Source organism: Leptonychotes weddellii, chromosome 6, assembly GCF_054177405.1.
Source record: "Leptonychotes weddellii isolate Sample4059 chromosome 6, ASM5417740v2, whole genome shotgun sequence".
Lineage (NCBI taxonomy): Eukaryota > Metazoa > Chordata > Mammalia > Carnivora > Phocidae > Leptonychotes > Leptonychotes weddellii.
Window position 1 is genome coordinate 39,695,260 of NC_138374.1, and position 13,618 is coordinate 39,708,877.

Sequence of the window (13,618 nt, forward strand, 5' to 3'; positions counted from 1 at the left end):
AAACAAACAAACAAACAAAAACAAAAACACTGTGTGAGCTGTGTGTGGGATAAGACAAGGAACTGTGAGCCAATTCCTCCAGAACACTTGTAGCTCTTCTCTCAAACAGTTGCTTTTTCTAAACACAAAAGTGAGAACAGATGAGAGTTTTCACCTGAAGTTAGAGTGTGAGGGATTTTTATCTTAACACCGAAGAGATAAAACTCTTCCTGATTCATGATTAAGTTTGCCTATTTCTCCCTCTTCTGGGAGAGTTTAGGAAGCTTCCTGGAATGGTCTTACTTGCTCTCAAAGGGTCTGTGGCATTTGGCCCTACAACACTGAGGTTTCCTAGTAGATGAAGCTCTATCATCAAAGATTTCTGCCTTCCATACACTGAAGTCCCCTCCACACTCTGAATCTACATCTCCACCTAACTTCTCCTGGAAGACTGATTTGATCAAGTTGCTTCTTGAAAGCTAACAGGATTATCCATTTCTTAGTGATTGCTATCATTAAATTTCTAAGAGTAAAATCTCTCTATGTCCTGCCTATACCCTTGGTGTACAAGTCAGTAAATTAAACTATGTATTACACAAATGAAATGGATCCCAGTGGTAGAAAACTTTGGTGCTATCCTCTGTTTTCTAACTACAGTGTAGATAAACTTTGCTTTTTCAATGGATACTTTAAACAAAGTTCTAAAAATGCTTTCTATAGTTCTGGCATTTGGTATTAGAGGGTGCTGATTTAGATACCCTTAAAATTTATGACCAGATAAGTCACTCAATTGCTAAAATAGTCATATTTAATTTGTTCTTAGCCTTGAAAAACAATTCTATTTTTCAGTTAGTGGTTTCAGATGTATCCACGAAAGTTACAGTACAATTGTTTAAAAATCAGTGTAAAGATACACATAATAGGATTCTTGTTGTATTGTAATAAATACATGCGGCTAGCATGATGTCTCAGCCACACAGATGGCTCCTGTCAGCATGTAGCTCATTGAAACATAGGCCATATTCAATAAAAATGACTAGACATCAATAACTTAAAAATAATTACATGCTCACATTATAATTATTTGTTTAAACACCAAAGTATATGTATATTTCACTTAAAAAATACTTCTAGTGGCATATGCTATATATAAACAATAGTGAATATAAACAAAGACCTCCACAAAGAAATAAATCCTTTAATTCCCTCTGAAATATATATGAGTAGTAATATAACACCTCTCCAATTGGGATAAAATGAAATACCAAAGTATAAAATCAGGACATAAATCTCACATAAAAATTAATAATGCTGCCCACTCCCAAATCAGGAAGATGTACAGAATAAAAGAAAAAGGACTTAGGAGAGAGTCCTCTTAAGACAAATCTTTAGGTTGTGATCTTCCTTTCATTTAATATTTTATCTTATCTCCCAGGCAAGCAAAAAAAGGGAGGGAGCAGAGTTCTTTAATAGTACATAATAGCATGCTGCTAGGAAGTAGGCAAACTCCTTCTCCTTTGGAAATTACGAACAGTTGACATGAATTCTGTTATATGTCTGTGATAAAGTTTTCTGATTTTATCTTTTCTATTTTATAAATAGTTATGATAGGAACATACATGACTATGGTATTTTGAACTATATGCATAATCCAGTAAATCTCAGACATGAGAACCTAATTCTAAGCACAAAGAATTGCTGATAATGCTGACCATATTCTAATTGTTGAATTTATGTAAGTTATATACATATCTATTAAACAGACCATAAAATGGATTAAATCTTTGATTCACTACTAGAAAGTAATTCTAAGAGAACATTTTAAAATGCATATAAAATCATCTTTTCTCACCTCTTTGCCATATAATAAAGTGAGTTCTTAGAATATGAGAGAAAACTAGTAACAGATCTAATTGTGTATATTCTGAATTTCAACTGGTAGGCAACTTTCCCACTGATACTGATACAACAGCATTTATTTCTACACTCAATTTTAATAGTAATACAGGTGGGCCATTATGTGACAGGCCAGGTAGATCCTTTGGGTCCATCTTACAATCCCTTCTTTGAGATTCAAAGGGATAAATAATAAGAGAGTTGATGGTTTGAGTCTAGAAATGTTTTCTTTTTTGATATTTTGGCTTCTCTAGTTCATTTAAGATATTTAAACAAAGGCTCTGTAAAATGTATATATTGTGAAAATTTAGAATTTACTTAATGTGCAAATCTTCAAACACTGATGTTAAATGCTTTGAAACAATATTGGAAATATGTTAAAAATATTTACTTCAGTCCAAGATAATGCTATTTATAAGAACATGCTTGTACACAAATCAATAATGTCATACTATCTTTAAAAATAAACTTTTATAAGTTTATACATTTTAATGAATCTTCTCACATAATCACCATCTTTTCTCACATAATCACCATCTTCCTACTATTCCTAGCTTACTTCAACTGTTTTTGCGTGAATGATTAGATACTTTCCCACATTGTTGTTGTTCTTTTCCATGTTACCCATTTCACCACTTTATTGGTATTCTTTCTGTCCCTCAGATGAGAATATTTCACCGGCAGCAGACTTATCCACTCTCCTCTGAAAGTAGCATCTTCTCCTATAGCTCGTTCTTATCTCTCTTCCCTCTTTCTTTCCCTCCCTAAATTTGAAATCCATCTCCTTTATCTTCCTTCATTTCTTCAAAAAATGTCTATTTTTTTTTTTTATGTTTCTTTCCATATCCTAAGTGGCTGCCAACAAGTACTATGGACGGTATCTCTCTCTTCTCCACCATCCTTCTCTGCCTTCTACTGCAACCAGATTTCTTCCTCGGATGCCAGGAAACGTTCCGAGGACATGCTTACATATGCCTCACAAACCTCTGAAGTAGATTCTACTTCAGATCCTCAACTAAGAGTGTCAAGAAGGGCATTTAAATTTCCCAAGATATTCAGGGAATGGTAAAGAACAAGGACTCAGACTATAACCTTTAATTTTCCCAAAGTCTTATTAGCCAGATCAAAAAATGTTACCTACACTCCACCTGGGGATTTTGAAACATTAACACATTTTGATTCCCCAAATTGCTACCTAACAAACTCACTCTGGCCAAAGAAGGATCCCACTGCACCTCCCCATCATCAACATTTTGTTTAAAGATGTTGGGTTCCTGCTAAAAAACGAACATGTAAAGTATAACTTTTTAGAAGAGAAAAGAAAATCTTTATTATAGTAAATGGTTTCTAAAATAAAGTAATTTTATTTCAAATGAATGCTAAGTCCAAAAAAACATAAAAATCAGAGAATAAACTCAGTATTTAATGTTAATAGCTAATAATTATCACTTAACTAAGTAAATAAATATATGTAACTACCTCTTTAACTAAATACAACTCAGTAAAACTACTTTTCCAGTAATTCCTGGATAAAATTTTTTTTTTTTAAAGATTTTATTTATTTATTTATTTATTTATTAGAGAGAGAATGAGAGAGAGAGCATGAGAGCGGGGAGGGTCAGAGGGAGAAGCAGACTCCCTGCCGAGCAGGGAGCCCGATGTGGGACTCGATCCCGGGACTCCAGGATCATGACCTGAGCCGAAGGCAGTCGCCCAACCAACTGAGCCACCCAGGCGCCCTCCTGGATAAAATTTTAAATTCTATTTTCAAATGGACTTTACACCAACTTCAACTATTTCCCTAAACATACAACTGTGTTGCAGCCAAAATCATACACTTACTATTGCCTAAATGTATCTTCCTACCTCATCACCTTTACTTGTACTGTTCCTTTTGTAAGGGATATTTCTCCCATTTCAAACTGCCAAACCTCTCTCAATCCTTCAAGGCTCCTCAGTGTGCCTTTGGAGAAAGGAACCTTGAACTAGTGGTCAGTGGCCTGAAGTTAGAGTACTATCTCAGCCACTGATTAATTATGGAAACTTTAATATGCCATTTAATCTCCCTGCCTTTTGTTAACTTAGATAACTGTAAAACGAAAGTGCTAAGCCAGGTGATTCCTATAGTAGTAGATGACAAGGAAGCCTAAAGTCTGGGTTTGTTAGCAGTGCTAGGCTAGAAAACTGACCTTCATTTCACCCAAAATTATAGTAAACCTAACTGAGGAATGTCTTGGGGTTGTTTTGTACCATTTACTTTTGTCTGATTAACAGCCAGTTTTCAGAACAGAAAGATCGAGGAACCCAGAGATGGTATAAAAACTCCCATGAGGATGGGAAAATGGAACTTCTCACACTTAAAGAAATCACCAGTCTTCTTAGTGTCTGAAAGCACAAACATCTGGAGAAACAGGGAAAGCCTAAACCCCCATCTACAAGCAAGAGGCACAGTCTTATTTTGCAATTTCCTTCAAATAGGTAAGTTTCCACATCCTTTAAAGAAATATATCATCTCTGTCTACCGGCATCTTTTACTTTCTAGAATTCAACCACAACCTTCACCTTTTTCACCAAGCTCCTTGATTCTTCCAACTAGACTTTCCCAATCCTCTGAACCTAACAGAACTCACTACACTTTAATTGTATCACATCACCAGTTCCTTTAATAAACACTTGCTAATGGAGGAAAGAATCCTTATTGGTCTGTATATTTTCTTTCCCAATTCTTACTTCTACTTCAAGAGCCTAATAACTGAGATGGGAGAAGCTCACAAACTTTTGTTGAATAAATTAATTATTAGCATTGTACCTTATGTAGAGCACACAAAAAATAATTACTTACTAGATGAAAATGAAAAAAAGTATTTTATAAACTTTAAAGCCTGTAGCTAAGTTTTAAATATTGGATTGTTGATTATATTAACCATTATAGTTCCCTGTTCATTTCTGTTACTAGGATTCCACTGCTAAAATAAGGCAAAAGAAGAGTCAAAGGTGGCTTATTAGGCATTCTCTTAACAAAAAATGTCTATTAGTTGGCACCCAACAACAGGATTATGATGACTGGATGGCCATGTGATGATTCTCTGGCTCAGGCACATCCTGAACTTAGTTTCAGACCTCAGTGTATGTTAGCCTAAATATGTTTTCAAAAACAAGAAACATGGTTACTTTCTACTGTTTAGAAGAAACTATTCCCTAACCATGCGTAAAACATAACCTTTACTATCTATATCTTAATGCATTTATACTTAACAGCCTCAACATTTGAGTAATTATAATAGAATATATTTGAAAAATTTCAACAACAACAAAAGAATAAGCTACATCACATATTTCCAAAGAGTCATGCTGCTAAAGAGGGAAGACTGCTTTTTTGGATTTCTATTTCTTTTAGGGCATGGGGAAAACTACTCTCATAAATACATGCAATGAGAGGAGACTAAACACTCAAATAAAATGGGCTATATAGTGTGCAGAATGGAAAAGCTACTAAATGCACATTCATTTATATAAGACACACAAGAGAAGCTTTAGAAAGTACATGAACACCTACGAGACAAGAAAAATCAACTTACCTAAAAAAAAAAAAAAATTACAGCCATGGCAGATTCAAAATTATTAGATTAGAGTAAAAAGAGTGGAACAAACATCAAAAGAGTAAATGACATGAGAAGAGGTTAAGGTCATATGTTACTTACAGGAATTCTTCTCCAGGGTGTTTGAGTATATTTATCAGCATATGTGCATTTTTCCTCTTTAGATTTTTGGTGACAGTTACACCGAGTTGCCTGAATAAAACCACAAATTTTTACACTGGTATAATTCTATAAACACACATATACATACAAAAATAATTAGAGGCTCTCTTAAGGGGTAAAAGACCACCATCACAAAAAAAGGGCAAACATCCAGGTCTATTCAGTAGTCTCCCATCTTATTTAGAGACTGGATTCTAGAGTCAGTCAGTAAAGCTAAAATTTTGAATAGTAAAAATTAACCTTGGGAATCTCTTACATTGTCCATAAACACACTATCTATGATCTTATGTACATAAATATATACAATACTATTGTATATAAATGTAGAATATATATACAACATACAGATTATAAAGAATACAACTGCAAAATATAATGTACTACATTGGTACTACAGTCACTACACCAGTTTCTTAAATTCATTTCTGATGGCACTCTATGGATATTAAATACCACAGTCTACAGGTAAGGTTGTCTATTCACATGTGTAGTGCTTTTAAGCCTCCTTAATGAGGTGTTAACCTTATTGGACTAAAGAATTTGAAGGACCACTGCCTTTTGACAAGACATATCTGACCATTTCAGTTCACAAATGAATTCTCTACATATGATTCCACTTAAAGCATACTCATTTAGTCATTTATACAACACAAAGCAATGTACCTATTGTGGAAACTCTGGTCTCTCAAATAAATAATGATCAAATTTAAAAAAAGAATGAAAAGATTGATAATGAGAATTTCTCCTTAGTGTGAAGTTGGAATATACCATATTATTTATTAAACAACCTCACCAGAGGTAAACATACTTTCTTGTAGGAAAACCCACATAACAAATTCTTGACTACTGCATCAAATTAAAATTAGGTGTCTTATTTTTAAAAATTTACCAAAATTCAGCATTTTTCTTAATTTTAATCAGATCATTCCATTTTCTTTCTTTTTTTTTTTTAAAAGATTTTATTTATTTGACAGAGACACAGCGAGAGAGCGAACACAAGCAGGGGGAGTGGGAGAGGGAGAAGCAGGCTTCCCGCAGAGCAGGGAGCCTGATGTGGGGCTTGATCCCAGGACCCTGGGATCATGACCTGAGCCAAAGGCAGACGCTTAACGACTGAGCCACCCAGGCGCCCCTCCATTTTCCATATATAAAATAAGATCTAATTAAAAACAAAAATCTCTGTAGTATAGACATTTTTCCATTCCTTACAGTACAGGTGAAATATTTCCCATTCCTAAGAAATGGGATAGTGACTGAAACAAAATTCACTATATAAGTAGGCAAATTAAGAGTCTCATGGGGGCACCCAGGTGGCTCAGTTGGTTTAGCGTCCGACTCTTGGTTTCGGCTCAGGTCATGATCTCAGAGTCCTGAGATGGAGCCCCGCGTCTGGCGTGGCACAGAGTCTGCTTGAGATTCTCTCTCTCCCTCTCCCTCCACCCCTCCCCCTGCTCACACTCTCTCTCTCAAAAATAAAATTAAAAAAAAAAAATCTTTAAAAAAAAAGAGTCATAGAATTCACTATAATAGGATGTAACTTTTAATATATATGGAAGGCATATAAAAAAAGATAGAGTATTTATCTTAATGCAAGCACATTATGTATTCTACCCTGACTACTGCAATTCCAGAAGCAATTTCCTTTCCTTTTTGTAATCTATCTGCTAACATTTGGCAAATGTTTGAATTTTTCATAATTTGAAAAACCTAGTTTTTAGTGACACTTCAATAGATGTAAAACAACTACCCAAATCATTCTCTGTCCACATGCTTTTCTTTTTGCTAACAGATTGTTTGGATGATCACATTCTATGTAGTCCCGTATTGAGGGAAGTGTATCCTACCTTTTGACCCAATGATACATTTTGATTAGTCTGAACCAATCAGATTAATCCCATTTCACCATGCTTAGAAAGGGACAAAGAATCCAAACCTAGCCAATAAAACATGTAAAAAGTCTGGGTAATTTCTGAGAAAGTGCTCTTGATTTTAAAAATAGGCATGCTAGAGGGATGCCTGGGTGGTTCGGTCAGTTAAGCATCCAACTTCTGGTTTTGGCTCAGGTCATGATCTTAGAGTTGCGGGATAGAGCCCCGCGTCAGCTCTGTGCTCGGCGTGGAGTCTGCTGGAGAGTCTCTTCCTCTCCCTCTCCCTACCTTTCTCTTTCTCTCTTTCTGAAATAAATATCTTTAAAAAAAAAAAAATAGGCATGCTAGAGAAAACAGGTCCTTTTCCTACATCTGGGGACTAATACAGAAGTATGTGACACATAGAACTATAGAAGACATCTTGTAACCATCACAGGACATACAAAAAGATTCCAGAAAAGTCAACCTAGAACTTCACCATTACCCAAATGACCATTTAAGTAACCATGAGATCTATACAATTTTGCTATTTGAGTTTACAAATGTTCTAATTTTTAAGTCACTGTTGGTTAGGGACTTTTACTTGGAACTTATAACATCTTAAGATATGCATTGATTTACTAGCTGGGTGATCTGGGGCAAGTCATTAAATAAGAGTTAATATTTATCATGTACCCATGGTCCAGGTATAGCATTAGGTAGTTTGCATACATAGTTTATTAAACTACCATAATTCTATATGGTATTATTTTTATTACCCCCACATACAGAAGAGGCTTAGGAGAAATTAAGTAACTTCCCTAGGACAACATGGTTATTAAGTTTCAGGGCCGGATTTGAACCCAGTATATGCAGCTTTTCATAGCTGGTCATAGTTTTTCAAATATATGACAGTGCTAACTGCTTAAGCGGACTTCTACTTTCTATGGCTCTATAAAGAAAATTCTACACTAATAATTTCACTGATTATTGAGGGTTCAATGAGTAAATGTATCTAAATTAACTATTACTTAACTAGTATACTGAGAGGAAAATAAAAGGGCATTCTCAGCATCTTAAATGAGGTTTAAATAGCTGAGCTTCTATACGATCCAGTTAAATACTTAGAGCACTGCAATCTGATTTTATATATGCACATTTCACACAAAATATGAATTCAACATTTTATATTGTCACTTTTCTGAAAGTCTGCATGCAAACCCAGGTTGGGGTGAGTGTATATTTAAAAAAAAAAAAAAGATAAAAGGCATAGAAAGCTAGAACTAGAAAGGGACTTTGAAATCACCTAGAAAATCCTTCACATTTTTTCCTTCTTTTTCCTTAAATTCCAGTGTAATTAACATACAGTGATAGATTAGTTTGAGATGTATAACCCAGTGATCCACCAATTACATACATTACTGTGTTCATCAAGACAAGCACAGTCCTAATCCCCTTCACGTATTTCACCCACCTCCCTACCCACTTCCCCTTTAGTAACCATCTGTTAGTTCTCTATAGTTAAGAGTTTGTTTCTCACCTCCCCCACCATTATTTGGTTGTTTTGTTTCTTAAATTCCACACATGAATGACATCCTATAGCATTTGTCTTATTCTAACTGGCTTATTTCATTTAGCATTATACTCTGCCTCTATCCATGTTGTTGCAAATGGCAAGATTTCATTCTTTTTTTATGGCTGAATAATATTCCAATACATATACATATATATAAGCATGTGTGTAATGGAATACATATATATGTGTGTATATACATATACATATATATTACACATATATGTATTACATACCCATCCACACACACTCTCTCATATATATATCTTCTTTATCCATTCATCTATTGATGGACACTTGGGTTGCTTCTATAGTCTGGCTATTGTAAATAATGCTAAAATAAACACAGGGGTGTGTTTATCCCTTCAAATAGTGGGGTTTTTTTTTTATTTTTTTAAAGATTTTATTTATTTATTTGACAGAGAGAGATACAGCGAGAGAGGGAACACAGCAGGGGGAGTGGGAGAGGGAGGAGCAGGCTTCCCACCAAGCAGGAGCCCGATGCGGGGCTCAATCCCAGGACCCTGGGATCATGACCCAAGCTGAAGGCAGACACTTAACGACTGAGCCACCCAGGCGCCCCTTAAATAGTGTTTTTGTATTCTTTGAGTAAATACCCAGTAGTGCGATTACTGGATCATAGAGTAATTCTATTTGTAACTTTTTCAGGAACTTCCATATTGTCTTTCACAGTGGCTGCACCAGTTTGCATTCCCAACAACAGTGTACAAGGGTTCCTTTTTCTCTACATCCTCGCCAACACTTGTTGTTTCTTGAGTTACTTTAGCCATTTTGACAGGTGGGAGGTGATATCTCACTATGGTTTTGATTATTCCTGATGATAAATGATATCATTTCATGTGTCTGTTGGCCATCTGTAGGTCTTCTTTGGAGGAATGCCTGTTCATGTCTTCTGCACGTTTTTAAACTGGATTGTCTTTCTGGTATTGAATTGTGTAAGTTCTTTACATATTTTGGATACTGACCCTTTCTTGAATAGGTCATGAGCAAATATCTTCTCCCATTCAGTAGGTTGTCATTTACTTTTGTTGGTTGTTTCCTTTGCTGTGCAGAAGCTTTTTATTTTGATTAAGTCCCAATAGTTTATTGTTGCTTTTGTTTCCCTTGCCTCAGAAGAATATTGCTATGACCAATGTCAAAGAAATAACTGCCTGTGCTCTCCTCTAGGATTTTTGGTTTTAGATCTCATATTTAGGTTTTAATCCATTTTTAAAAGATTTCATTTATTTATTTGAGAGAGAGAGAGATAGAAAATGAGTGGGGGGAGGGGCAGAGGGAAAGAGAGAAGCAGAGCCCCTATTGAGCAGGGAGCCTGACGTGGGGCTCAACCCAGGATGCTGAGATCATGACCTGAGCTGAAGGCAGACACTAAACCAACTAAGCCACCCAGGCACCCTGGTCTTTAATCCATTTTGAGTTTATTTTTGTGTATAGTGTAAGAAAATTGTCCAGTTTCCTTCTTTTGCATGTAGTTGTTCAGTTCTCCCAACACAATTTGATGAAGAGATGATCTTTCCCATTGCATATTCCTGCTTCCTTTGTAGATTAATTGACCATATAATTGTGGGTTTATTTCTGGGCTTTCTATTCTGTTCCACTGACCTATGTGTCTACTTTTATGCCAGAGGCATTCTGTTTTGATTACTACAGCTTTGTAATATAACCTGACATCTAAAATACCTCCAGTTTTGTTTTTCAAGATTGTTTTGGCTATTTGGGGTCTTTTGGGTTCCATACAAATTTTAGGATTCCTTCTTCTAGTTCTGTGAAAAATGCTGTTGGTATTTTGATAGCAACAGTATTAAATCTGTAGATTGCTTTGGGTAGTACAATTTAACAATATTTGTTCTTCCAATCCATGAGTATGGAATATTTTTCTTTTTCTTTTTTTTAAGATTTTATTTATTTGGCAGAGAGAGCACAAGCAGAGGAAGAGAGAGGGAGAAGCAGACTCCCTGCTGAGCAAGGAGCCCGATGTGGGACTTGATCCCAGGACCCTGGGATCATGACCTGGACCAAAGGCAGCCACTTGCTTAACCGATTGAGCCACCCAGGTGTCCCTGGAATATTTTTCAATTTCTTTCTGTCATATTCAATTTCTTTCATCAATATTTTATACTTTTCAGAGTACAGGTCTTTCACCTCTTCGGTTAAGTTTATTCCTAGGTATCTTATTATTTTTGGTGCAATGGCAAATGGGATTGTTTTATTAATCCCATTAATTTCTGCTGCTTCGTTATTAGTACGTAGAAATACAACAGTTTTCTGTATGTTGATTCTGTATCGTACAAGTTTACTGAATTCATTTATTAATTCTAGTAAGTTTTTTGATAGAGTCTTTGTGTTTTCTGTATGGAGTATCATGTTATCTGCAAAGAGTGAACATTTTTCTTCTTCCTTACCAATATGGCGGACTTTTATTTCTTTTTGTTGCCTAACTGCTGTGGCTAGGACTTCCAGTACTATGTTGAATAAAAGTGGTGAGAGTGGACATCCTTTCTTGCTCCTGCCCTTAGAGGAAAAGCTCTCAGTCTTTCCCCATTGAGTATGATGTTAGCCATGGGTTTTTCATATGTGACCCTTATTATGTTGAGATACGTTCTGTCTAACCTACTTTGTTGAGAATTTTTATCTTGAACAATGTTATAATTTATCAAATGCTTTTTCTGCCATCTCTTGAAATGATCATATCTTTTCTCTTATTGAGGTGATGTATCACATTGACTGACTGGCAAATCTTGAACCATCCTTGCATCCCAGCAATAAATCCCACTTGATCATGGCAAATGATTGTTTAAATGTATTGTTGGATTCAGTTTGCTAATATTTTGTTGAGGAATTTTGCAACTATATTCATCAAAGATACTGCCCTAAAGTTCTTTTTGTGATGTCTTTACCTGATTTTGTTTGTTGGTAGTTTTTTGATTACTGATTTAATTCCATTCCGAGTAACTGCTCTTTTCAAATTTTCTATTTCTTCCTGCTTCAGTTTTGCAAGGTGACATTTCTAGGAATTTATCCATTTCCTCTAGGTTGTACTGTTTGTTGGCATATAATTTTTCAAAATATTCTCTTACAATCATTTGTATTTCTGTGCTCTTGGGTGTTATTTCTCCTCTTTCATTTCTGATTTTGAGTCCTCTTTTTTTTTTTTTCTTAATGAGTCTGGATTAGATGTTTATCAATTTTGCTGAACTTTTCAGAGAATCAGCTCCTGATTCCATTGATCTGTTCTATTGTTTAAGTTTCTATATCATTTATTTCTGCTCTAGTCTTTATTATTTCCTTCATTATGCTGGTTAGGGTTTTGTTTGTTCTTTTTCTAGCTCCTTTGGGTGTAAGGTTAGGTTGTTTATTTGAAATGTTTCTTGCTTAAGGTAGCAATTTTCATTTCTCTCCATATAATTTTTTATTTCTTCTTTGATTTCTTGGTTGACCCATTCATTGTTTAATAGTAGTTAGTTAGTTAAATCTGGAATCTGTGCTCTTTCCAGATTTTTTTCTTGTGGTTTATTTCTAGTTTCATAGTGCTGTAGTCAGAAAAGATGTATGGTATGACTTTGATCTTTTTGAATTTGTTGAGACTGGTTTTGTGGCTTAATATGTGATATATTCTGGAGAATGTACCATGTGCACTTGAAAAGAAAAGAATGTACCATGTGCACTTGGAATGTTCCGAGTATTTTTCTTATTATTATGTTCAATTAGCCAACATACAGTACATCAATTTTTGATGTAGTGTTCAACGATTCACTAGTTGCGTATAACACCCAATGCTCATCACCACACATGCCCTCCTTAATACCCACCACCTGGTTACCCCATTCCCCCCGCCCCCTGTAACCCTGTTTGTTTCCCAGAGTCCAGAGTCTTTCATGGTTTATCTCCCTATCTGATTTCTTCCCATTCATTTTCCCTCCCTTTCCCTATGGTCCTCTGCGCTATTCCTTATGTTCCACATATGAGTGAAACCATATGATAACTGCCTTGCTCTGATTGACTTATTTCACTTAGTATAATCCCCTCCAGTTCCATCCATATTGATGCAAATGGTGGGTATTCAGCCTTCCTGATGGCTGAGTAACATTACATTGTATATATGAACCATATCTTCTTTATCCATTCATCTGTTGAAGGACATCTCAGCTCCTTCCACAGTTTGGCTATTGTGTACATTGCTGCTATGAACACTGGGGTGCATGTGCCCCTTCTTTTCACTACATCTGTGTTTTGGGGTAAATACCTAGTAGTGCAATTGCTGGGTCATAGGGTAGCTCTATTTTTAACGTCTTGAGGAACCTCCATACTGTTTTCCAGAGTGGCTATACCAGCTTGCATTCCCAACAACAGTGTAACCCCTTTCTCCACATCCTCACTAACACTTGTTGTTTCCTGTCTTGTTAATCTTTGCCATTCTAACTGGTGTAAGGTGGCATTTCACTGTGGTTTTGATTTGTATTTCCCTGATGGCTAGTGATGTTGAACATTTTTTCATGTATCTGTTAGCCATTTGTATGTCTTCTTTGGAGAAGTGTCTGTTC

At 35.5% G+C, this 13,618-nt stretch overlaps 1 protein-coding gene across 13 annotated transcripts in view; it reads right to left on the reverse strand.

Annotated features, from left to right (window-relative positions):
- The window catches only part of CCSER2 (coiled-coil serine rich protein 2), a 183,621-nt gene that overhangs the window by 28,181 nt on the left and 141,822 nt on the right, over window positions 1-13,618 (reverse strand). For all 13 annotated transcript variants that reach the window (XM_081823970.1, XM_081823981.1, XM_081823982.1 and 10 more), the window contains one exon: window positions 5,577-5,666. In XM_081823970.1, coding sequence (XP_081680096.1) covers window positions 5,577-5,666 — 90 coding nt within the window. The remainder of the gene's footprint in view (window positions 1-5,576; window positions 5,667-13,618) is intronic.